The sequence below is a fragment of the Berghia stephanieae genome, chromosome 13, assembly GCF_034508935.2.
Source record: "Berghia stephanieae isolate SIO BIC M18660-M18661 chromosome 13, UCSD_Bste_1.3, whole genome shotgun sequence".
Classification (NCBI taxonomy): Eukaryota; Metazoa; Mollusca; class Gastropoda; order Nudibranchia; family Aeolidiidae; genus Berghia; species Berghia stephanieae.
The window spans coordinates 3,668,314-3,693,313 of NC_088372.1; the positions used below are offsets into that span (position 1 = coordinate 3,668,314).

Sequence of the window (25,000 nt, forward strand, 5' to 3'; positions counted from 1 at the left end):
TTAAGTCGGGTTGGTAAAGATGTTGAAAATTGAATTTATAGCCAGAAATATCAAATTGTGTTGAGTTTGTATGTTTTATTGAGGAGAATGGATACCATATTTTAGGTTGCTAATGCCAACAATTTATATTTTTGACCAGTTTTAACATTAAATTTGGCTTTTAAGGATCTGGTTCGTTGCGACCTAATACCGTTTTGAGACGTAGGGTCACTTATATCGCAACAACATGGTAGGTACGAAAAACAGTATGAATAACTCAACTATGGAAAGTAAGGAACAAAGAGTGCATCCTTCTCTAGGGCATGCCACTCCGATATTTGTAAGCACAAATAATATTTTAACTCTCTCCTTACCAGCTTTTTTTCAGAATTTTACCCTAAACTTCAATCTCGCGCAACACAAAAATAGATTTTTCAAACAGATTAGCAACGAGTATTTTCTACATTTTGTTCAGAAAAATTAGCTCTGCAACACATTGTCGAGTTTTTATGGCTATAACTATAACAAAATGAAATCAGAATAAGAAAATTGTTGGCTGCCATCGTAACGAATGTGACAATATTGCTTTGGGCGGTAAGGAGGGGGTTAAATAATGGACTTCATGAATAATAACTAATCAAGCTGTAGCTAAAATCAATTAGCTAATAACAAAGGGGAGCAACTCTTTCCTAGAGTAACTATGCAAAAGTCCATAACAGTAATAGGAATGAGATTAGCGGAAGAGCTAGCGTCCCTTGATTGGACGTCACCCATAGTCTGTAACGGAAGCGAGGACGAGAGACGCATGCGCACAACCAACATGACGTTCTTCCGCCGGTGACGTCACAGACTATGGGTGACGTCCAATCAAGGGACGCTACTCTTCTGCTAATCTCATTCCCTATAACTAGATAAATCGGTCTCTTCTCTTCTCCTCGCCAGGACAGATAATACCTTTTGGCTCCAAGTGTTTCGGTACTTACACCATGATTACATCGACCAGAAGCCCCAGTCACCGTTCCAGCTAGACGCAGACCAGGTAATTTCGCCTAAGGAGTAAGGGGGGGGGGGTGTTAAGTCGTGACGTCAGACTTTCTACTATTCCGGTTCCAAAATCATTGGAAGTGTGTATGCAGCTATGTGTGTGGTCTTGTGGGCTATGACACTCCCTTTCGGATCGGAAGGTCCTGGGTTTCGAGCCTAGCTCGGCGCATAGTCGGAGTCCTTTGAAAAGGCTGTTTATACTCACATTCTCTCACCGTACTCGGGTGTAAAATGAGTACCTGGCTGCGAAAAACGATGGATCTGTCGGAAAAATTGTTTTATCGCCTAACAGGCGTCACGTCTCGTTCTTTATAATATTACGCGTTGCTTTTGGTCAGGGGCCCTTTTTAAAGCGCTTTGAGCACCTTTAGTGGATATTGCGCTATATAAAAGCTCAAGTTTTTTTGTTGTAACCACACCTTTATTGAGTCCTTGGAGAAGGCTCTTCACTCACATACTCTCGCTCACCGTACTCAGGTGTAAAATGAGTACCTGGCCGCTAACAGCGGTGTCTGTCATAAAAAAAAAATTGGGGTTATATTTTTTGTCTTACTTTTTTAGTTGTTTTGGTTCGATGTTTTTTTTCTTCCTTTGATTCAGTCTTTATTTTTCTGTTTGTTTTTTTTTTTGTATGGGTGGCGGGGGGGGGGGGGGGGAGTTATTTGTTTTTATTGTTGTTTAAGGTTTAAAAAAAAAAAGATTTGGTTTGTTATTATCACCTTATGTTTGTTTTTTTTTAACTATGATGCAATATGAAAATCGGGTTTTCCCCCAAAACTAAAGGGCTATGATTATGATTATAATATTATTATGTCGTCTTCCGTTCTTGTCCGTCTATAGATAGTTAATATGCATTTGGCTTAGAAGCTCACAACATTGCCATCCGGAAGTATAACCGTCCAACACACAAAACTATGTGTAACCATGGACTTGTATAGTCTGGTTATAGTGTGAATTACTCATTAAATATGGATGGCAAAAAAACAGTAACAAAGACCTGATTAACGTCAGCTTCATTCTATCTATATTATGGCTTTTCATTTGTTCCTGGGTAGGGTTCCTGACCTCCCATAGTGGGCAGGGAGGTACTTACTAAAATCTAAATCTGTTTTCTAAGTACATTGATGGTATACTCTTGTAATCTACATCTGATCCCTATTTGTTCCCAGTTCCCCTATGTCTAACGTTTTCTTGGGTGCTTTAATTGTAATTCTAGAACTTTTTACTATCCCATTTTCTTCCTCTTTACTGGCGCTGATATGACCTAGATGTGTTGCAAGCGCCGTAAAACCCTTAAAACCAAAAACATTATCATTTGTTCCTACCAGGTTCACAGTCGGCCGTTTTTCAAGACGCGTCAACACACTTGGAGAATGCTCAGTGAAGATCGGAGACGGGTTTTATTGAATACCAAGTAAGTATGTGTCACAATGCTATGCGTTTAGGTAAAATACTCATAACATCATCATCATCATCATCATCATCATTGCCTTTTTCACCCTGGGTCAGGGTATAGGCCACAGACAAACAGTTTCCATCCCTCTCTATCATGAGCTAACTTTTTTTTATCATTCCATGTCTTACCACTTCTCTCTGCGTAGCCTGACACTAGAACCCTCTAGGACTGGCAGTTTGACGTCATTTTAAAGGTTTGTGTAGCGTCTAGTGAGTTGTCGTTAGTAGAGCTCATGGAAACAAGTTGTTTCATTGGTTGAACTATTGAATACAACTCACGATTTGTTTTCTTTTGTGGCAAAAGACTGGCATTTTGACGTCATCTTTTGGTCAGTGTCAGGCGAGAGATAGTATGCGCTTGGCAAAGAAGCTCATAACATTGCCATCCGGAAGTATAACGGACCAACACACAAAACTGTGTGTAACCATGAACTTTTATAGTCAGGTTAATACAGTTCAGTGAGAATCACTCACAAACGCGGATGGCAAAATACAATAACAAAGGCTTGAGTGACGTCAACTGCATACTATCTATAGATAGTTCTAAGTTGACGTCAATCAGGTCTTTGTTATTGTTTTTTGCCATCCGCGTTTATGAGTAATGCTCACTGAACTGTATTAACCCAACTATAAACGTTCATGGATACACACAGTTTGGTGTGTTGGTCCGTTATACTTCCGGATGGCAATGTTATGAGCTTCTTAGCCAAGCGTCAGGCGACGCTAGAACCCTCTTGGACTGGCAGTTTGATGTCATTATTTTAGGTTTGTGTAGCGTCAAGTGAGTTGTCGTTAGTAGAGCTCAAGGAAACAAGTTATTTCATTGGTTGAACTATTGAATACAACTCACGATTTGTTTTCTTTTGTGACCAAAGACTTGTCTTTTGACGTCATTTTTTGGTCAGTGTCAGGCTATAAGTTAACGATGGTTACGCTCGAACCCGGGACCTAGTCAACAAATCCGCACTTATCAATAACATAAAAAAGTGACCTCCTGACCTCCCCAGGATATTTCTGTCCGTCCAAGACCCCTATATGAGATTGTGGACCACCTACCTCCACGCGTTATTCCTCCCAGAGATGTGGGGGACGGTGGGAGCCCGCATCGAGGTCCGACGCCCACAGCGGAAACGGCAGAAAGGGTTTGTGTGTGCGCATGACGTCACATTTGCTGAATTCGTCACCTATGTCTTGGATTCCTACGAGGTGAGATTTTATTTATTATTATGATTAATACAATTTAGAGTGAACGTATGGGGTTATACTTAAATGTAAAAAAGACAGAATGCACGGTTGTATCAAGGAGAGAAAGAAATCCAACATGTAACTTAATAAGCAATGGAAAAACTATAAAACAAGTTCAGACATTTATATACCTTGGATACATAATAACTTCAGATGGCAGATGTAGCACAGAAATAAAACGAAGAATTGCAATAGCTAAAGATAGTTTTAATAAAATGAGTCTAATTTTCAAAAACCACAATATCTCAATGACAACAAAACATAGGGTTTTGAAGGCCTATGAATGGTCAGTATTATTATATGGCGGTGAAAGCTGGACAATTACAGAAGGCATTAGAAAGAAACTGGAGGCAGCAGAAATGTGGTTTCTTATAAGGATGTTAAGAATCTCATGGACAGAAAAGAAAACTGATGAAGAAGTATATTAGAGCAAGCTGAAACTAAAAGGTTATAAATTCGTACAATACGAAAAAGACAAATGCAATTTATAGGGCACCTAAATCGACATAAATGTATTGAACATCTTGCTCTCACGGGAAAGATAGAAGGTAAAAAGAGTAAATGTAGACCAAGAAAAACATATTTGAATAGTTTGAACAGCTGGGTGACAAAGAAAGAGAAGAGTAATATTAGTTTTCTGAGGTTATCTGATCAGAGAGATGAATGGCGTACCATGATCACCCATGTCTGGCACAGACTTGGTACTTGAAGAAGAAGAAGAGGTGAGAATTACTCACAAGAAAAATGGCTGGCTAAAAGCAACAACAAAGATCGGAGTGACGTCAAATTTCGTCACTAATTTAGCATGATATACAAGGGGCATAACCAATAAAAATAAACTCATAATATAATTTAAATATTAAAACACGGATCATCTCCCTTAAATTTAGTAACAATTTTTAACTCCACAACAGAAAGACTTTGCTCCCTACTACAGCCTATGCGATCCTTGCCAGTTGTCTCCATACTACACGCTGAAGGTAGAATCGGCCCATCGGGACAACGAATACATTCTAGAACATCTCAAACTGGCCTGGACTGTCCAGCAGGAAAACTTCAGGGACGTGGCGGTCATCAACAAGATTAATTCCACCATCAGGAGCAGCTACAGGCAACAACAGGTTGGTTGGACCGTAGCCATCGTCAGGTCAGGTCATAGCCTGACACTAGAACCGTAGCCATCATTAACTTATAACCTGACACTAGAACCGTAGCCATCGTTAACTTATAGCCTGACACTAGAACGGTAGCCATCGTTAACTTATAGCCTGACACTAGAACCGTAGCCACCGTTACGCTCGGCGCATCGTTGAGTCCTTGGAAAAGGATCTTTACTCACATTCTCTCACCGTACTCGGGTGTAAAATGAGTACCTGGCCGTTAACAGCGCTGTCTTTGTCCGAAAAATCATAATATATCGCCTAACAGGCGTCATGTCCCGTTCTACATGTTAAATGTTGCTGTTGGCCAGGGACATCTTGTAAAGCGCTTTGAGCACATTTAATGGATATTGCTCTATATAAAGCTCAATTTTTAATTTTTTTATTTTTTAGATAGTGGGGTGTTATGATAATCATTTTTGGGGGTTTTTCTTTGGTATATTTTCCACAGGACGGTGTCAAAACAGGCTGCACAATCAACCAAGTCACGCTTAACCTTCGGCTGTGGAAAACTTTTGTAATGGAGGGAATTTTACCAGACAATTTAACCACGCCCCCTTTGGATGACGTCAGCCAGCTACAACTCGCAGAGATCGTCGTCGGCGCTCATCGGGACGCCCTTGCGAGAGGGGAGGATATGACGTCACAAAAGCGGAAGTTTATGGTTGCTGCGTACAAGAACCTTGACCCTTCGTTGCTGGAGGCCTTGGCTGGGCGATACGTCATGGATTTCAGATTGTTTTCCTACGATAGCCACCCTCACGATATTTTTGGGGGTGTCTGACAGGAATAGCGATAATAGGGTTCAACAGTCTGATGTCACGTCCGCCTAGCAACCAACAACTTGGTTCTAAACAAAGAAAATCGGTACTTTTTTATTCCTCATGCTGGCTAGAACTTTTTCCACATCAGAATGTATAAAAGTCAGAACATGATCAGATTTATAATGCTTTTTTTTCTCTCCTCTGGATCCACTTTTATCCTCGTCAGAGAAATATTTCATAAGGGCGGTCATGGAGATAATGGCGTCCGCCATTGTTCTGATGGTTTAGAACCAGTTACTATGCGTCATTACGAGGGAAGTGACGTCACGACTGTTGAACCCTAATTATTTTAGAACAGAAAATACATAGACATTATATTATCATATCTCTCCTGCTGTGGGTGGCAGAGTTGTAAGAAGTCTCCATTTGTGACCCTTCGCCTCAAAACGGTATTAAGTCGGGTTGGTTAAGATGTTGAAAATTGAATTTATAGCCAGCAATATCAGACTTGTGTTGAGTTTATACGATTTATTGAGGAGAATGGATACCATATTTTAGGGTGCGAATGCCAACAAGTTATATTTTTGACCAGTTTTAACATTAAATTCGGCTTTTAAGCATCTGGTTCGTTCCGACATAATACCGTTTTGAGACGATGGGTCACATTTATTTTTTAAAAAAGGAAGAAAAAACTATAAAAGGAGAAAGAGTCAAGTGAGATAAAGCTTAGTCGGTGACCAGATGTTTTACAATGGACGTTAGAGGCTTTGTGGTCTAGTGGTACGACACTCGCTTTCGGATCGGAAGGTCCTGGGTTCGAGCCTCGCGCTCGGCGCATAGTTGAGTCCTCGGAAAAGGCTCTTAACTCACATTCTCTCACCGTACTCAGGTGTAAAATGAGTACCTGGCCGTTAACAGTGTTGTCGTTGTCATAAAATTGTAATATCGCCGAACAGGCGTTATGTCCTGTCCTACATGTTAAATGTTGCTGTTGACCAGGGAGCCCTTGTAAAGCGGTTTGAGCACGTTTAGTGGATATTGCGCTATATAAAAGCTCAATTTTTTTTTTTTTAGCTGCTTGTTTCTTTGGTAGGGGTTCCCGACCACCCATAAATGGGCAGGGAGGCCTACTTGTTTCTTTGGTAGGGGTTCCCGACCACCCATAAATGGGCAGGGAGGCCTACTTGTTTCTTTGGTAGGGGTTCCCGACCACCCATAAATGGGCAGGGAGGCCTACTTGTTTCTTTGGTAGGGGTTCCCGACCACCCATAAATGGGCAGGGAGGCCTACTTGTTTCTTTGGTAGGGGTTCCCGACCACCCATAAATGGGCAGGGAGGCCTACTTGTTTCTTTGGTAGGGGTTCCCGACCACCCATAAATGGGCAGGGAGGCCTACTTGTTTCTTTGGTAGGGGTTCCCGACCACCCATAAATGGGCAGGGAGGCCTACTTGTTTCTTTGGTAGGGGTTCCCGACCACCCATAAATGGGCAGGGAGGCCTACTTGTTTCTTTGGTAGGGGTTCCCGACCACCCATAAATGGGCAGGGAGGCCTACTTGTTTCTTTGGTAGGGGTTCCCGACCACCCATAAATGGGCAGGGAGGCCTACTTGTTTCTTTGGTAGGGGTTCCCGACCACCCATAAATGGGCAGGGAGGCCTACTTGTTTCTTTGGTAGGGGTTCCCGACCACCCATAAATGGGCAGGGAGGCCTACTTGTTTCTTTGGTAGGGGTTCCCGACCACCCATAAATGGGCAGGGAGGCCTACTTGTTCTGTCTTCTATCCCCCTGTATCTGTTTTGTCCTAACCCTGGCCGGAGTCCATACTTAGCTGGGAGGGAAACAGTCGAATGTATAAGACTCAATGTGAAATAAGAGTGGGGGAAATCTGTCACAGTGATAGGTGCAATAGCGCATTATCTGGTGATTTTTTTTTTTCGCAAAAAAAGTTTTAAATTATAATAGGGTATAATTAAATGAATTCTTTTTAACAACTGAATGTCCCTAGTAATGCACATATCTTTTATATACTGTATAGATGTGAAGGATGCTAATATATTATTGTATATAGAAAAAATTCAAATGAGCGCGCGTGTGTCAGAGAGAGAGAGAGAGAGAGAGAGAGAGAGAGAGAGAGAGAGAGAGAGAGAGAGAGAGAAGAGGAGAGAGAGAGAAGAGGAGAGAGAAGAGGAGAGAGAGAGAGATAGATAGATAGATAGAGAGAGAGAGATAGATAGATAGAGAGAGAGAGAGATAGATAGAGAGAGGGAGAGAGAGATAGATAGAGATAGATAGATAGAGAGAGAGAGATAGATAGAGAGAGGGAGAGAGAGATAGATAGAGAGAGAGAGATAGAGAGAGAGAGACAGATAGATAGAGAGAGAGAGAAGAAAGAGAGAGAGAGACGGAGAGAGAGAGAGACGAAGAGAGAGAGAGACGAAGAGAGAGAGAGACAGATAGATAGAGAGAGAGAGAAGAAAGAGAGAGAGAGACGGAGAGAGAGAGAGACGAAGAGAGAGCGAGAGAGACGGAGAGAGAGAAGAAAGATAGAAAGGGAGAGATAGAGAGACGGAGAGAGAGAAGAAAGATAGAAAGGGAGAGAGAGAGAGACGGAGAGAGAGCGAGAGAGACGGAGAGAGAGCGAGATAGACGGAGAGAGAGCGAGATAGAGAGAGAGAGAGAGAGAGAGAGAGAGAGAGAGAGAGAGAGACCTATTTGAATGATACAATGTATGTAATCTATTGTCTGTACAAAGTATTTAGTTTCTATTGGATTTAAAATCTCTTTACTTTATGCATAACTGTAAGCCGACTTTATGAATTTATTATTATTGTTATTATTATTTATTATTATTAATAAAATAAATGATAATAATGATAAAGATTAATAAATAATCATGTATTAATAAAAATTTATTATTATTATTATTAATAATAATAATAATAAATTGTTATTAATAAATTATTATAATTTATTAATCTTTATCATTATTATCATTTATTATTATTATTAATTAATTAATTATTATTGATAAATTATTATTATCAATTAGAATCATTATTATTATTATCATTATTATCATTTATTATTATTATTATTATTATTATTATTAATTATTATTATTATTAGTTACTATTATTATCATATTTATTATTATTTAAAGCTACTTTTTGTTTTCATATAATTCATATTATTTTTATCATTATTATTGTTATTACTAGTTTTATTATCGTCATGCTTCTTATTAGTTTATCATTATTGCCATCAATCTTATCATCGTTATCACCATGAGAGGATAAAAGAGGCAGTCGAGTCGTCCCAATCTTATGACTATGAGGCGAAAGGCCCCATGTCAGGTAAAGTCATGGAGTCTAAAGTCTGCCATGGATCTGAATAGAGAGTGCTATTAACTCTCTCCTTACCAGCTATTTTTAGAATTCCCACCGAAAATTCACACACACCCCACACAAAAACAGACATTTCTTACTCAAACAAAAAAGCAACAAGCACATTCTATACATAATAATGTTCGACAAAATGAACTATATTACAGAATGTCACGTTTTTATAGCTATAGCAAAAAAGAAATGAAATCTGGATGAGAAAAATGACTGTTGCATCGTAACAAATGTGACGATTTTCCTATAGGTGGTAAGGAGAGGGTCAAAGAAATAAAATGTGTAATTTTTTAAAAATAATTAAATTAAGAGTTTAAGTTCTATGGTTTTCCTCTTTGTTTTTTTTTTCACTCAGAGATGACGAAATCTGAATCGATTGAGGGCTAGAATAAATGTGACCCTTCGCCTCAAAACGGTATTAAATCGGGTTGGTTAAGATGTTGAAAATTGAAGTTATAGCCAGAAATATCAGACTTGTGTTGAGTTTGTATGTTTTATTGAGGAGAATGGATACCATATTTTAGGGTGCTAATGCCAACAATTTAAATTTTTGACCAGTTTTAACATTAAATTCGGCTTTTTAAAAGCATCTGGTTCGTTCTGACATAATACCGTTTTGAGACGATGGGTCACAAATTATTTCTTATGACTCTTATCTTGCGTTTTGGAATTCGAATTTTGTTCACAACGCAAACTCGCAAGCTCGTGCAACGGTTGTGAACACATCCTTCCTGCTGTCCAACAAGGAAGAGTGAATAAACGTTATATTTAATATTGCATTCTATTTTCGCTCAATTTCATTAGCTTCAATAGAAGTTAGAAAGATGGCAGTTTGGTCGTCTGAATTGATCTTTGGTGAGTATGAACTCAAACCTATTTTTCATTTTCAGGTAACTCATTTAAACTAAACTTTAATTGAGCTTTATATAGCGCAATATCCACTGAATGTGCTCAAAGCGCTTTACAAATGGTCCCTGGTCAACAGCAACATTTAACATGTAGAACGGGACATGCCAACTGTTAGGCGATATTACAATTTTTCGGACAACGACAGCGCTGTTAACGGCCAGGTACTCATTTTACACCTGCGTACGGTGAGAGAAAGTGAGTAAAGAGCCTTTTCCAAGGACTCAACTATGCGCCGAGCGCGAGGCTCGAAACCAGGACCTTCCGATCCGAAAGCGAGTGTCATACCACTAGACCACATAGCCGCACTTGAGATTTTTTATTTTTATATAACGCAGTATCCACTAAAAATTGCTCAAAGCGCTTTACAAAGTGTCCCTGACCAACAGCAACACGTGACTAGTAAAACATTTACAGATGTTTCCGACAAAGACAACGATGTTCACAGCCAGGTACTCATCTTACACCTGAGTACAATGAAAGATTGTGATAAATGAGCCCTTTCCAAGGATTCAACTATGCGCCGAACGAGACTGAACCTTCGAACCCAGGACCTTCCGATCCGAAAGCGTATCACACCACAAGTCCACATTAGCCTAGCCGCACCAATGTTGAGTTTGAAGAAACTGATGGAATCCGCCAATTTCAATAACTCATCGTTTAATTTAATTCTGTGCCCCCCCCCCCCCCCCCCCCAAAAAAATAAAAAAAAAAAAAAAAATAACGAAAACAACCTTTTGGATGACCTCATTCATTGGCAGTATATATATATATATATGAGTGTGTGTATAATAGAATATATAAGGACACTCACATTGTATTCTGACAGGACGATCGTTTCAATGGTGGTAGCATCTCCTCGGCTGACGATAAATCCCGGGGACGCAAATATAAACAACGACTAAACAACGGAGTTATCATCAACCGGGGAGATGCTACCGGTATTGAAACGACCGTCCTGACATAATACAATGGAGTTTCCTTATTTATCTCACATGCTCTAATTAATATTATCGAGCACTCTAGCATCTACAAGTACCCACCAACACACACACACACACACTCTCTCTCTCTCTCTCTCTCTCTCTCTCTCTCTCTCTCTCTCTCTATATATATATATATATATATATATATATATATATATATATATTATTTTAATATTTACCACAATGTTGGAGTCAGTCTACATCGATGTTTCAGGCCTTTTTCAGCCAAACAAACAACAACAGACAACAAACCAAACTCATGTAACACACAGTCCTGACGATGGCTGAAAAGGCCTGAAACATCGATGTAGACTGAATCTAACATTGTGGTAAATATTAAAATAATAATTCGCTCCATTGCTACATGTCGAGCACTATTCGTACCATATTTGTATCCAACATGATTCAATATATATATAAAAAAATATATTGTGTGTGTGTGTGTGTGTGTATACAAAATTATCTGTTGAAATAATAATAATACTATTAACTAAGTTCAGATATAGATTGTTTTGGGCTTATTTCTGACCCAGAATTCCATTTTGAACATCTTGTAGAAAATTCTGCCAGCATCAAAGTCAAAATTGTGTATATTGAGATAACATTATAACAGTTTTCCAAGAAAAAAGAAGAACAAAGAACAATAATATATGAAACACGGAAAGTTTCGGGATCAAAATCCTTCATTACCAAGAACAAAAAAGAATAATTGAATTATAAATAAATTATTTTAAAACTCATAGACGACACATACAAAAAACAGAGCACGTCCTTTCGGTTTAAGATCTTGTAAAATCTTTTCTTTTCCGTCTATAAGGGTTTTTAAGTAATGTATTTATATTTTTGTTGTTGTTGTTGGTTGCTGAAGAAGGGTGTTGACTCCGATACGTTCCGTGTTTGGTCCTTTGTTCTTTTTCGAAGCTGTTATATTCATATTATGTTTGTTTATATTTGTGACCCCTCGTCTCAAAACGGTATTAAGTCGGGATGATTAAGATGCGGAAAATGGAATTTGTAGCTAGAAATATCAGACTTAAGTTGAGTTCATTTTCTATATTGAGGAGAAGGAATATCATATTTTACTGTACTAAATACCAACGTTTTATATTTTAGACCAGTTTAACGATAATTTGACTTGTTAGCATCTGGTTCATCCCGACTTAATACCGTTTTGAGACGAAGGATCACATATTTAATGTACAGTTCACAGCCTCAAGCTGTATGTATCTCTTCGTTAACCCACTCCTTACCAGCAATTTTCAAGATTTTCCCCAAAACTTCACACCCAACAAACACTAAATAGACTTTTTATCACTCAAACTCAAACAGAGCACTTCTTGCGACACATTATTTTTTGAGCAAAACATGCTCTACAACACACTGTGTTCATTCTCTTTAAATGTCATGATGTACACGAGACATTTGAATAAGAACATTTTTGGTTGTATCGTAACGAATTATGATGATTTTCCTACAGCTGGTAAGGAGAGGGTTAAGTTCCGCCAGATATCGATTGCTTAGCTGTGACTTCTGACCAGGAATTCAATTCTTTGACGTCCTCTAGAAGATTCTGCAATTCCCTCTGTCGAAGCTGGTGCTGCTTCACAGTTTTCTTCAAGGACATTCCGGGATTTCCTTCGGTGTTAGAATTCTGATGTTTCACTTTGTTGTTGCTCTCCAAGTTTTCTGACGGAAATCCTTCATTTTCTGGGCTTGCTGCGTTGAAAATAATATTCGGCATATCGACAACGATTTTCACTCTACCGTCATTCGATATATTATTATTATTATTGTTATTGTTGTTTACACTATTCGTTAACCCATCGTCATTGGTCGATTTCTCACGATATATAGATTTACTTCCGTACCATTTCGATATTTCAGACGTGGATCCGATATCCGACACCCCGGACGCCATTTGCAATCTGTACGATGTTTGCACTTCCGGGAAGTTGAGGTTGGCCTTAACGTGGTCTGAAATGACGTCATCGGAAGTCATGTCGGTTGGGCATGCGTAATTCGTCCTCGGGGCGATGTTTGGCAGTTCCGAGAGAGGAATTGTCTTCCCAGAGCTGCTTACAATGCTGTTGTAACTGTTGTAGTGTTTCTTCCCGACGTCAGAATGATGAGACGGAGCTTGGCCTTTGGCTAAGGACGATTTGTATGGCGAGGTCCTTGATTTCACTCTGTAATGAAAGAATTTACCGTTACTGTCTGCGTTGTTTTCTTTGTTGTGGTTGTTGTTATTGTTGTTCCTCTCTCCTCCTCCACCTCCTCCCCCCTCCTCCCCGTCCGTTTCAATATCCCTGATGAGTTTATGATAATACTGAGACAGTTTGACCATGTCTATGGCATCGTCGTGTAAAACCGGGCTGAGCTTGTGAGCCTGTGGGCTCAAATTTTCAACGTCGCCCGACGAGCGGGCGTTAGGGGAGTCGTAGTCGTAGTTGTAGTCTTCGTGGGTGTTGAGGAGGAACGGGCTCGCGAGATGGTGGCCGTGGGCTTTTTGTAAACTAGCCCGGATGTTGAGGAGTGGCTTGGCCCTGGGTTCCAGTCCATCCTGGTGCTTCAAGGCCTTTCTGCCGATGTTAGGGATGCTGCTGGTTCGTTGGATGAGCCTTTGAAGATTGGTCTGGACAGTTTCGTCGAGCTTGTGTAGAGAAACAAAGAAAATCTTAAATTATGTATTGAAAATACATCATAAGTTTGTTTTGAAGTCATTGATTTACAACCCTTCTCCCCCCCCCCCTAAAAACAAAAGAATGAGTGATAAACAAAATTGAAATTATATAGACCTACCACGATAAACGGGGGTCCCGATAGCTCAGTTGGTAGAGCACTTGCTTCATACGCAAAGGGAATCGAGATCGATCCAGTTGCAGTTGAGATTATTTTCTGAACCCCCACCCTGTCCACCCAGCAATGAATGAATGGATAGTTGGGAGTGAGTTAGATTTGGCGGAAAGTACTTTGCGATGGACCAGCGTCCTATCCAAAGGATAGCAATCAATTGCTATTGTCCGCTTCACGTTATAGAAACCGAGATAAACTACGTCTACATGAGTCTGGTGGCTCTGAAGGACAATTAAAAAATCAAAACCGCCCCCCCCCCCAAAAAAAAAAAAAAAATAAATAAATTTACTTGATGCTATTGTAATTTTAGATGAGGAAATAGCCTAGACCTCTATTGGCGATTTGTATTGAGATAATGGGTAGGGCTGTTGATTCATGATGAAGACAAAAAATACATTTTAAAAATGAGCTTTTATATAGTGCAATATCCACTATACGTGCTCAAAGTGCTTTGCAAAAGGTCCCTGGCCAACAACAACAACCCTTAACACGTAGGACGAGACATGACGCCTGTTAGGCGATAATACTACAATATTTCTGACAGAGACAACGCTGTTAACGGACAGACACTCATTTTACACCTGAGTAAGGTAAGTGTGCGTAAAGAGTCTTTTCCAAGGACTCAACTATACGCCGAGCGAGCGAAGCTCGAACCCAGGACCTTCCTTCCGATCTGAAAGCGAGTGTCATACCACTAGATCACATAGCCGCATATAATAAAAGCCATTCATCCCAGCTAATGGCTCCAGTGATTCTGTTTTCCTAAAGATGAAACCAAAAGCTCTTTGTCTTTACAAATAGACCATGTTTCATTACGCATACCGACTCTCTCTCTCTCTCTCTCTCTCTCTCTCTCTCTCTCTCTCTCTCTCTCTCTCTCTCTCTCTCTCTCTCTGTGTGTTTATTTCTCTTTCTTTCTTTCTTTCTTTCTTCCTTTCACAAGGTAATTGATTACAAAGAGAGGGATATTAGAAACACAGATAAAGCTGCTTTCAAATTAAAATCACGACCGTTCTTATTTACTGACCCATCGTCTCAAAACGGTATTATGTCGGAACGAATCAGATGTTTAAAAGACGAATTAAATGTTAAACTGGTCAATAATATAAATTATTGGCATTCGCACCCTAAAATATGGTATCCATTCTCCTCAATAAAACATACAAACTCAACACAAGTCTGATATTTCTGGCTATAAATTCAATTTTCAACATCGTAACCAACCCGACTTAATACCGTTTTGAGGCGAAGGTTCACATGTCAACTGTTGGGAGGAAGCAACAACAAGAATAACCTCAATTCAATTTTCGTTACAGAAGAGTCAAAATAATATAACAAGACAATTTGTGGTCTAAGGGAAATAATCCATTATAATATTTCTCTATACATACATTTACGTAGTTATCTCTCTTTGACCATAATTATAAGATCATAATAAAATCACATGAAAGAAAAAGAGTAGCCAGTACACAATTTAAAATAAGAACAAAATACTAAAAAAACCGAAACGTTTCGGGCTCATAATCCTTCTTCAGCCAACAACAAAGAGCAATTAAAACATAAATACTTTCTAAAAACAAGATTTTCAGCAGACCGACATAAAGTATTTATTCTTTCATTTAATTTTCGTTCACTTTTTCTTGTTGGCTTAGAAGTCTTTGAGGCCAAAAGTTCTATGTTTGGTATTTTGTTCTTTATTTTTCTTTAAAGCTGTTAAATTCTTTAAAATAATAAACAAAAGTGAATATGACTTTATATGTTTTTTTTCCGTCTCGGTTATTACTGTGTGACCCACGGTGTCAAAACGGTATTGTCGCCCCTTGGTCATTTTGATGCTGGAAATTGAGTTTATAGTTGTAATTATGAGACTCGAGTTACGTATCTATCTTTTATTTTATACAGTAGCAGTCACCTTAGCCTGACACTGACCAAAAAATGACGTCAAAAGACAAGTCTTTGGCCACAAAAGAAAACAAATCGTGAGTTGTATTCAATAATTCAACCAATGAAATAACTTGATTCCATGAGCTCTACTAACGACAACTCACCAGACGCTACGCGCACCTAACAAAATGACGTCAAACTGTAAGTCTCAGAGAGTTCTAGTGTCAGGCCGTAGCCATCGTTAAGTTATCGCCTGACACTGAAACCCCAAAAGACTGGCAGTTTGACGTCATTATTTGGTTTTTGCACCGCCTAGTGAGTTGTCGTTAGTAGTGCTCATGTAAACAAGCGGTCCCATTGGTTGAACTATTGAATACAACTCACGATTTGTTTTCGGTTGTGGCAAAAGACTGGCATTTTGACGTCATTTTTTGGTCAGTGTCAGGCTATAACTTTACGATGACAACGGTTCTAGTGTCAGGCTACATGTTAACAATAGCTACGCGCAAATCCACAGAACGCGCTTAGCTAGCAATAGTTCAACCAATGGGATCACTTGTTCCTTGAGCTTTACGAACGACAACTCACCAGACGCTACACAAACCTAAAAAATGACGTCAAACTGTAAGTCTTAGTGTAGCCATCGTTAAGTTATAGCGGTCAGGCTATAAGTTAACGATGACTACGGTTCTAGTGTCAGGCTATATGTTAACGATAGCTACGCGCAACCACAATATGCGCTTAGCTAGCATACCCCCCCCCCCCTCAGATAAACAAACCTTTGATGGTGATGGTTTGGGCGCCATGTATTCCGACTGGCTCCTCGTTGACCTGTTTGTGGAGTTACCAAAATTGGAGATGGGGACTTCGCTGGCGGGTCTTGGAGACGTCATATCCAGCATTTGTCTCCCTTGAAGAGGGAAGATGACAGGCTGGTGTTTGGAAGGTCGCATTTGTCGGAAGCGTTCTACGGTGGTGACCATATTTTTCCGTTGATGGTATAGAGGCGGAGCGCTCAGGAAGTCGTCAATCGGGCGCATGCGTAGTTTGTTGGAATGAGACTTGTTGGTCAGGGAGTGAAGTCGAAGTCTGTCCAAGGCTTGAGCGAGATTGGCCTGTGTGTGGGGAGGGGGGGGGGGGTGTGGGGGGAGTGGGTATGTGGGGTGTGTGTGTGAGGGATGGGGGTGTGGGGGTTTGTGTGTGTGTGTGCGGTGTGTGTGTGGGGGTGTGTGCGGGTTTGTGTGTGGGTATGTGTGCGGGTGTGTGTGTGTGTGTGTTGGGGGGATATGTATGTGTGTGTGTGTGGGTGGGGTATGGGGTGTATGTGTGTGTGGGGGGGGGGGGATTAAAGTTAAAATAGACTATTAGGAAATTATGATCATTTATTTTTGCCTGCCTTGGATACGTAAATAGACAGAAAATAAATAAATAAAAATAAATAAAATAAAATTCCCTCTTCTCATCCCCAAGGGAAAATTTGTCTTTAGGGTATATTCCAAGGGAAGACTGGAATAACCCAGGCGTCAGCCGCAGAGCAGCGCCGCAAAGTGAGCTAGGGCGAGTTGACTTGCTCGAGGCCACACAGGGCGGGTGATTGAACTCTGTACCTTTCGGGTACGAAGCAAAGACCGAACCGCTGATCCACGCTGAGCCACTATGTAACCCATAGCCTCTCAATTATCTTCTTCTTCTTCTAGGTTCCATGCCTGGTCCAGGCTTTGGATACTGCATGAATTATCTCTCTCCATTCCTCCCTGTCTCTTGCTTTTTCAAACAGCTCTTGGATTGTTAGGTTGGTGAAGCCCTTCAGTTGGTCTATGAGTGTTTTTCTTTGTCTCCCCCGGGCGCGTTTATCAGGTATTTTTCCACAACTTGTCAGGTATTCATTCTTATCTTTTCTTACTATGTGTCCGAAAAAGGATAGTTGTCGATCCACTATTAAGGGCATTAGTTTCCTTTGTTGGTATGTTTGTTTTAGCACTTCTTCGTTCGTTTTGTGTGCAGTATACGATATTCTCTGCATCCTTCTCAAGCACCACATTTCAAAAATTATATACATTTACAAATTGTGCTGATATGTGGTCTATTATTGGTATGAGACACGATTTCAGATCGGAAGGTCCTGGGTTCGAGTTTCGAGCGGCGCATAGTTGAGTCATTGGAAAAGGCTCTTTAATCATATTATTCTCTCACCGTAATCAGATGTAAAATGTGACCCATCGTCTCAAAACGGTATTATGTCGGAACGAACCGGATGCTGAAAAGCCGAATTAAATGTTAAACTGGTCAAAGATATAAATTGTTGGCATTAGCACCCTAAAATATGGTATCCATTCTCCTTAATAAAACATAAAAACTCAACACAAGTCTGATATTTCTGGCTATAAATTCAATTTTCAACATCTTAACCAACCCGACTTAATACCGTTTGAGGCGAAGGGACACAAATGAGTACCTGGCCGTTAGCAGCGTCGTCTTCTGTCCGAAAATAAAATTTGTAATATCGCCTAACAGGCGTCAGTCATGTTAAGTCGTGTTCCTGTTGGCCTGGGACCCCTTGTAAAACGCTTTGAGCACGTTTAGTGGATATATATATATATATATATATATATATATATATATGTCTTCCACTGTTTCTCAAGATATGAGACTTGCACAAATATTTTTTTGTTTATTAAACAAAGCAAGAATATTAATTCTTAGGGCGGAAGATGAGGAGGAGGAGGAGGATGAGAATGAGGATGAGAAGAAGAAGAAGAAGGAAGAAGGAAGAAGGAAGAAGAAGAAGAAGAAGAAGAAGAAGAAGAAGAAGAAGAAGAAGAAGAAGAAGACTTGATCTTATTACCTCCTCTTGGTTGATGAGAGAGTCACGCAGTGACGTCAGCCTCGTGATGTACTCGGACTTGTTGTTGTTCTTATTGTTGTGTGCGACGTCATCGCACTCACGTTTTGATGACGTGTCACCCCAATAGTTTGCCCTAGAAGGACTTGAATCGTCTCTTTGTCTGTCCATGTATCTGAGAATGGAAAAAAAATATTTAGAAATTGAGATTTTATATAGGGCAATATCCCCTAAAGGTGCTCAATGCGCTTTACAAAGGGTCCCTAACCAACAGCAACATTTAACATTTAACATGTAGAACGAGACATGACGCCTGTTAGGCGATAATACAATTTTTTTCCGACAGAGACAACCCCCTCCTTACCACCTCGAGCAAAATCATCACATTTGTTACGACACAATATACATTTTTTAAAAATAAGTCAATAAAATTCCCTTTATTCATCCCCATGGGGAAATTTGTCTGCCAAGGGAAGACTGGAATAATCCAGGCGTCAACTTTAATCGGTCCAGTAGGATGGCAAAATGTATAGATAGTATGCGCTTGGGTAAGGAGCTCACAACATTGCCATCCGGAAGTATAACGGACCAACACACAAAACTGTGTGTATCCATGAACATTTATAGTCGGGTTAATACAATTCAGTGAGCATTACTCATAAACGCGGATGGCAAAAAACAATTACAAAGACGCGAGTGACGTCATCTTCGTTCTATCTATAGCTTTTTCTTTTCCTGTTTTTTTTTTTTTTTTGGCGATTCTCAACGCTGGCTAAAGGTCAAATTAAGTATCGAGCATGACCTACGCTATAGCAGATCGTCTTAATATTCGAGTCAACGAGTGAGATGTTTTTATTTTTAAGGGTTTTACGGCGCTTGCAACACATTAAGGTCATATCAGCGCCAGTAAAAAGGAAGAAAATGGAATAGTAAAAAGTGTTAGAATTACAATTAAAGCACCCAAGAAAAAGTAAGACAAAAGGAAATTGGTTCAAATAGGAAACAGATGTAGATTCCAATAGCACACTGTCAGTGTACTTAGTTTGAAATGACTAAAAGTCTCATCCAGACACAAGCACAGGTCCCCACTAAGAGGAATACACTAAAAATGTTTACACATCCTATATAATACATAAACAAAACATAATACAGTGCATAACAGAGAGATGATTTACAAGGAAAAACATATCATCTCCCAAAACTAACTATATATTTGACTGTTTCCCTCCCAGCCAGGGTATCCGGCCAGGGCCAGGACAAAACCAAGTAATCTAATTCCAAGACAAAGACAGAAAATATGTTGGAAAACAAACATAGGGGGATAGAAGACACAGTATGTCCCTCCCAGTCCACTATGGGAGAGAACGGGTAATAAAATAATCGTTAATATTCGAGTCAATAGGTGATAGAATTACCGTTAATATAGGAAAAGTTGAGACTATCTACTCATTATAATACTATCGACAAGAGTGGAAGGGAATTCTTCTACGTAGCATGTTGTAGTAGTGAGTGAAATCAGCATTATAAATACTGCTGCGGCTATGAAGTCTATTTGTGGTATGATACTCGCTTTCGTATCGGAAAGTAGTACATACATTGTCCAAAATAGTTTTATAATTTTAAGATTTGCCAGTGATAGGATTCAATAGTCTGATGTCAGACGAGCAGCTTGGTTCTAAACAAAGAAAATAGGTATACTTTTTTATTATTGATGCTGGCTAGAACTTTTTCACATAATGTCATGTGATCAGAATGTATCCTTTCTTTAAAAAATATAGCAATGTGGAGAACATTGTGCTTATTTGAGTCAATAAAAAAATTGATACGGTGCACAACTCTACTGAAAGATTTGAAAATTAGAAATGTATTTTTTACAGATAGATAAACAAATAACTTGATTTCCTTTTATAATTTGAAGTCAGTTTGAAAGTTCGTTGAGTCAAACAGGAAATATCATAAAATATGTACCGACGACACTTGGCTCCCAAAATCAACCAATTTCGTCACTGTAAAAAGTTGTCAGTTTGCGTCATCTATTTATGACATCAAGTATTATTATTACTTCCGTTGTGTTGTTGATTTAGCGGTGATCAGTGTTGTTATTTGCGTGTATGTTTATGTGTGTGTGCGTGTGTGTGTGTGTTTGTGTGTGTGTGTGTTGTGTGTGGTGTATACATGTGTGTGTGTGTTGGCATTTTTCAGCAAATCGTGACATTCATGGTGATATTATTCACTTGATCACATGAAGGTATTTCAGTCGCCATTTTGATTCTTTTTTTATTATTAGGATTAGCTCGAGATCGAAGGATTTTTTTTTCTATTAGAGTCAGTCATAAATCTTAGTAAAGGTGCGAGGATGTTTGTTTTTCCATACGTTAAGTAAAGGGGAGACATTCCGAAAGCTCCTACATCCCCAGTATTCTTTAAATTTGTATTTTCACCGTTGATATTTATTCAGTTTGTCATATAGAAGTATTTTAAAAACTCTAGAACAAACCTTGATAGATTTGTGAAAGTTAAAAATTTCCTAATTTGACCATTGTTTTGATTTTCGGCCGCCATTGTGATTTGTTAAGTATTGAAAGGTAGTGCAAAGCAGTCCGAGAGTTGTTTTTTTTCTATTAGGGTTAGCTCGAGAGGTTAGTCATAAGTCTTATTAAAGGTGCTAGGGTGTTTGTTTTTCCATAAGTTAAGTAAAGGGGAGACATTCCGAAAACTCCTACATCCCCAGTATTCTTTAAATTTGTATTTTCACCGTTGATCTTTTGTCAGGCGTTTATTTATTCAATTTGTCATCATTTTTTTCTATCAGGGTTAGCTCGATATCGGAGTATATCTTTTTTCTATTAGGGTTAGTAAAGGTGCTAGGATGTTTGTTTTTCCATAAGTAAAGTAAAGGGGAGACATTCCGAAAGCTCCTACATCCCCAGTATAATGTATTCACTTAATGGAAATGTTGCTGCTCGAAGTTCGAAGAAATAAATAATCATGTGAAATTGAATGTAAGCTTCAATTTAATTACAAAAACAGATCAAATGAACGTTTCGGGTTTCCCCTTTATCAACAAAACAGGATGAATGAAACACCAAAGATGAATGAGATAATGTGGTAGTGGCGTACTTAAGATGAATAAACAAAACATTGGTTGGCGGGAAATTAGTATGCTCCTTTGTAAGGAAGTACGAATTAAAACAGAATGCTAGATATTTCTAAAAAGGTACGCAATTAATTCAGTGAAAGAGGGGAGGCGGGGAGGAACTGTGTAATGCAGTTTAGAAAGTGAAATATAAAAACATGTAGAATGTTGTGGGAAGATAAATACAATGGAATTGAAAATCCTTTCTTAAATATAGTCTAGCCTTGTGGAGAACATTGTGCCATTTGAGTCAATAAAAAAAATTATACGGCGCACAACTCTACTGAAAGATTTGAAAATTAGAAATGTATTTTTTACTGATAGATAAACAGATAATTTGATTTCCTTTTATAATTTAAAGTCAGTGGAGGTGCATAAAAGCGGTGCCAAACGCCACCAAACATGATCACTAGAGTACTGTACTGTAAGGTAAGTTCTCGATCCCAGGATCGTCTTTCAACTCTGCTCACGTCTGCTACTTCAGGTTTATTTTCGCAGTTGATTTTATTACCACAACCTGTTTTCATACACGGACAACTATATGTTGCTGTGTCACGGGTCAGAGGCTATAGCGGCTTACACTTCATATTGGGCCACACATAAAAATCAACAGAGGATGTACCAACTTACACAGACAACGTTGTTTACCAATCTGCCCTCATTAAATAATGGTGGGTATAATATCGAATGAAAATAGTTCCTTCCCCGCGAAATTGCGGGCGTTTTACTAGTTTTTAAAAAGAATAGATAACTTTATATTTATTGAAAGTCATTTTGGGAGTGCAATCGTAGACCATAAATCATTAACTCCCTCAACCCTAACACCGACTATATCCGTAGTTTATCCAGGGTTACTTTTACCCCATGCCTATTTATTACATTTTTCTGAGACAATTTATAGGCGTAGTATAATGTTTATAATTTTTACATGTAACTGATAGTTGAATAAAACTAGCTATGTACGTGCTTATTTTTAATGCATTTCTTCCAATTTTGAAAAGTAACAAAAATCTCTAGGATTCAGTGAGTTAACTCCCTTTAGATTTCGGGAAATCTCTGATCTTACCATAGCGTAATACAACCCCCCCCCCAAAAAAAAAAAAAAAAAAAATAAGAACAAAAAAACAAAAAAAAAACAAAAAAAAAAAAAAAAAAACAAAACAAAAGAAAACAAAAAAAAAAAAAAAAAACAACAACAAAAATCCCAACAAAAACAAAACAAATTATAAGGCCTCCCTATTCTAATAGTAAAAATAAATGTGACAGTTTAAGAATTTGTTTTTCTCTGCCACACTTCCGGTTAGCAAATATTTCAAATTGATTAAATAGAACGACAATGGAACTTATGCTGTCATCCCCGTGGTTTGTGAGCATTTTTCACAATATTTTGACACAGAAGTTATGGGATGTGCAATGCCATCCAAACCAGAGGACTACATGAAGTAAATATTTTCGACAACAGATTATCTCATCTTTAAAAAAAAAAAGATCACGAACTAGCACTCTATATGATCAATATATATATATATATATATATATATATATATATATATATATATATATATATATATATATATATATATCCTTTCTTTAAAAAATATAGCATTGTGAAGAACATTGTGCTTATTTGAGTCAATAAAAAAATTGATACGGCGCACAACTCTACTGAAAGATTTGAAAATTAGAAATGTATTTTTTACAGATAGATAAACAGATAACTTGATTTCCTTTTATAATTTAAAGTCAGTTTGAAAGTTCGTTGAGTCAAACAGATATAATAAAATATGTACCAACGACGACACTTGACTCCCAAAATCAACTAATTTTGACACTGTAAAAAGTCAATTTGCGTCATCTATTTATGACGTCAAGTATTATTATTACTTCCGTTGTGTTGTTGATTTAGCGGTGATCAGTGTTTGTTCTAATTGCGTGTATGGTTGTGTGTGTGTGTGTGTGTGTGCGTGTGTGTGTTTGTGTTTGTGTGTGTGTTGTGTGTGGTGTATACATGTGTGTGTGGGTGTTGGCATTTTTCAGCAAATCGTGGCATTCATAGTGATATTATTCACTTGATCACATGAAGGTATTTCAGTCGCCATTTTGATTCTTTTTTTACTATTAGGGTTAGCTCGAGAGGTTAGTCATAAGTGTTATTAAAGGTGCTAGGGTGTTTGTTTTTCCATAAGTTAAGTAAAGGGGAGACATTCCGAAAGCTCCTACATCCCCAGTATTCTTTAAATTTGTATTTTCACCGTTGATATTTTGTCAAGCATTTATTTATTCAGTTTTTCATTATATAGAAGTATTTTAAAAACTCTAGAACAAACCTTGATAGATTTGTGAAAGTTTAACATTTCCTTATTTGACCATTGTTTTGATTTTCGGCCGCCATTTTGATTTGTTAAGTATTGAAAGGTAGTGCAAAGCAGTCCGAGAGCTGTTTTTTTCTATTTGGGTTAGCTCGAGAGGTTAGTCATAAGTGTTATTAAAGGTGCTAGGGTGTTTGTTTTTCCATAAGTTAAGTAAAGGGGAGACATTCCGAAAGCTCCTACATCCCCAGTATTCTTTAAATTTGTATTTTCACCTTTGATCTTTTGTCAGCACGGTGGTAGAACAGCACATTCAACGTTCAAAATTCCAATCCAATAACGGATAACAGCACCTGTAGCATCAGTCGCCAATCAGACACAGCTAAGTTACTGAGGAGTAGTTCTCTCATAATTTGGGATGAAGCACCTATGATGGACAGGCGTGTGTTTGAATGTGTGAGCAGGACATTTTGTGACATAACAGGCAGTTCAAAACCTTTTGGGGCAAAGTGGTTGTACTTGGATGGGATTTTCGGCAAATTCTACCTGTTGTTAACAAAGGAAGTGAAGCCGATATATTAAGTGTCACACTTAACAAGTCAATTATTTGGAATTTTGTCACCATTTTTCACATGAACAAGAACATGAGGGTTACTGATGACAATAACTGTTTTGCAAATTGGCTTCTCCGCATCGGAAATGGTACAGAGCCGGTTTTCAGCGAAATAGGAAAGTATTCTGTTAAATTACCTACAGCGCTATGCCTTCCTGAAAATGACCCAGAATGCTTGATAAATACTGTATACAATGATTTGAATCTGAACTTTGCGGATGAACGTTATCTATCAGAGATAGCAATTTTGACTACAACCCATGAAAATGTTGACAAAATAAATGCAGCTGTTCTGTCCAGGTTGACCTCATCAACTGAACAAATTTACCGCAGTGCTGATTCCATTCAAAGTGACTCTGACATCAACTTATACCCGATTGAATTCTTGAACGAACTTACACCTCCCGGACTTCCTCCACGTGCATTA

General features: G+C 38.6%; 2 protein-coding genes across 8 annotated transcripts in view; one reads left to right on the forward strand and one right to left on the reverse strand.

The window, feature by feature from the left end:
* Positions 1 to 8,115, forward strand: part of LOC144958911 (uncharacterized) — a 40,941-nt gene extending 32,826 nt beyond the window's left edge. For all 4 annotated transcript variants that reach the window (XM_078891205.1, XM_078891207.1, XM_078891206.1 and 1 more), the window contains exons 7-11: positions 922 to 1,018; positions 2,352 to 2,437; positions 3,486 to 3,684; positions 4,638 to 4,844; positions 5,335 to 8,115. In XM_078891205.1, the coding sequence (XP_078747331.1) occupies positions 922 to 1,018; positions 2,352 to 2,437; positions 3,486 to 3,684; positions 4,638 to 4,844; positions 5,335 to 5,667 (922 nt within the window). In that variant the 3' untranslated portion in view covers positions 5,668 to 8,115. The remainder of the gene's footprint in view (positions 1 to 921; positions 1,019 to 2,351; positions 2,438 to 3,485; positions 3,685 to 4,637; positions 4,845 to 5,334) is intronic.
* Positions 8,116 to 10,671: 2,556 nt separating this feature from the next.
* Positions 10,672 to 25,000, reverse strand: part of LOC144958913 (uncharacterized) — a 57,886-nt gene continuing 43,557 nt past the window's right edge. For all 4 annotated transcript variants that reach the window (XM_078891208.1, XM_078891210.1, XM_078891211.1 and 1 more), the window contains 3 exons: positions 18,519 to 18,690; positions 16,453 to 16,788; positions 10,672 to 13,586 (listed from right to left, as the gene is read on the reverse strand). In XM_078891208.1, the coding sequence (XP_078747334.1) occupies positions 12,429 to 13,586; positions 16,453 to 16,788; positions 18,519 to 18,690 (1,666 nt within the window). In that variant the 3' untranslated portion in view covers positions 10,672 to 12,428. The remainder of the gene's footprint in view (positions 13,587 to 16,452; positions 16,789 to 18,518; positions 18,691 to 25,000) is intronic.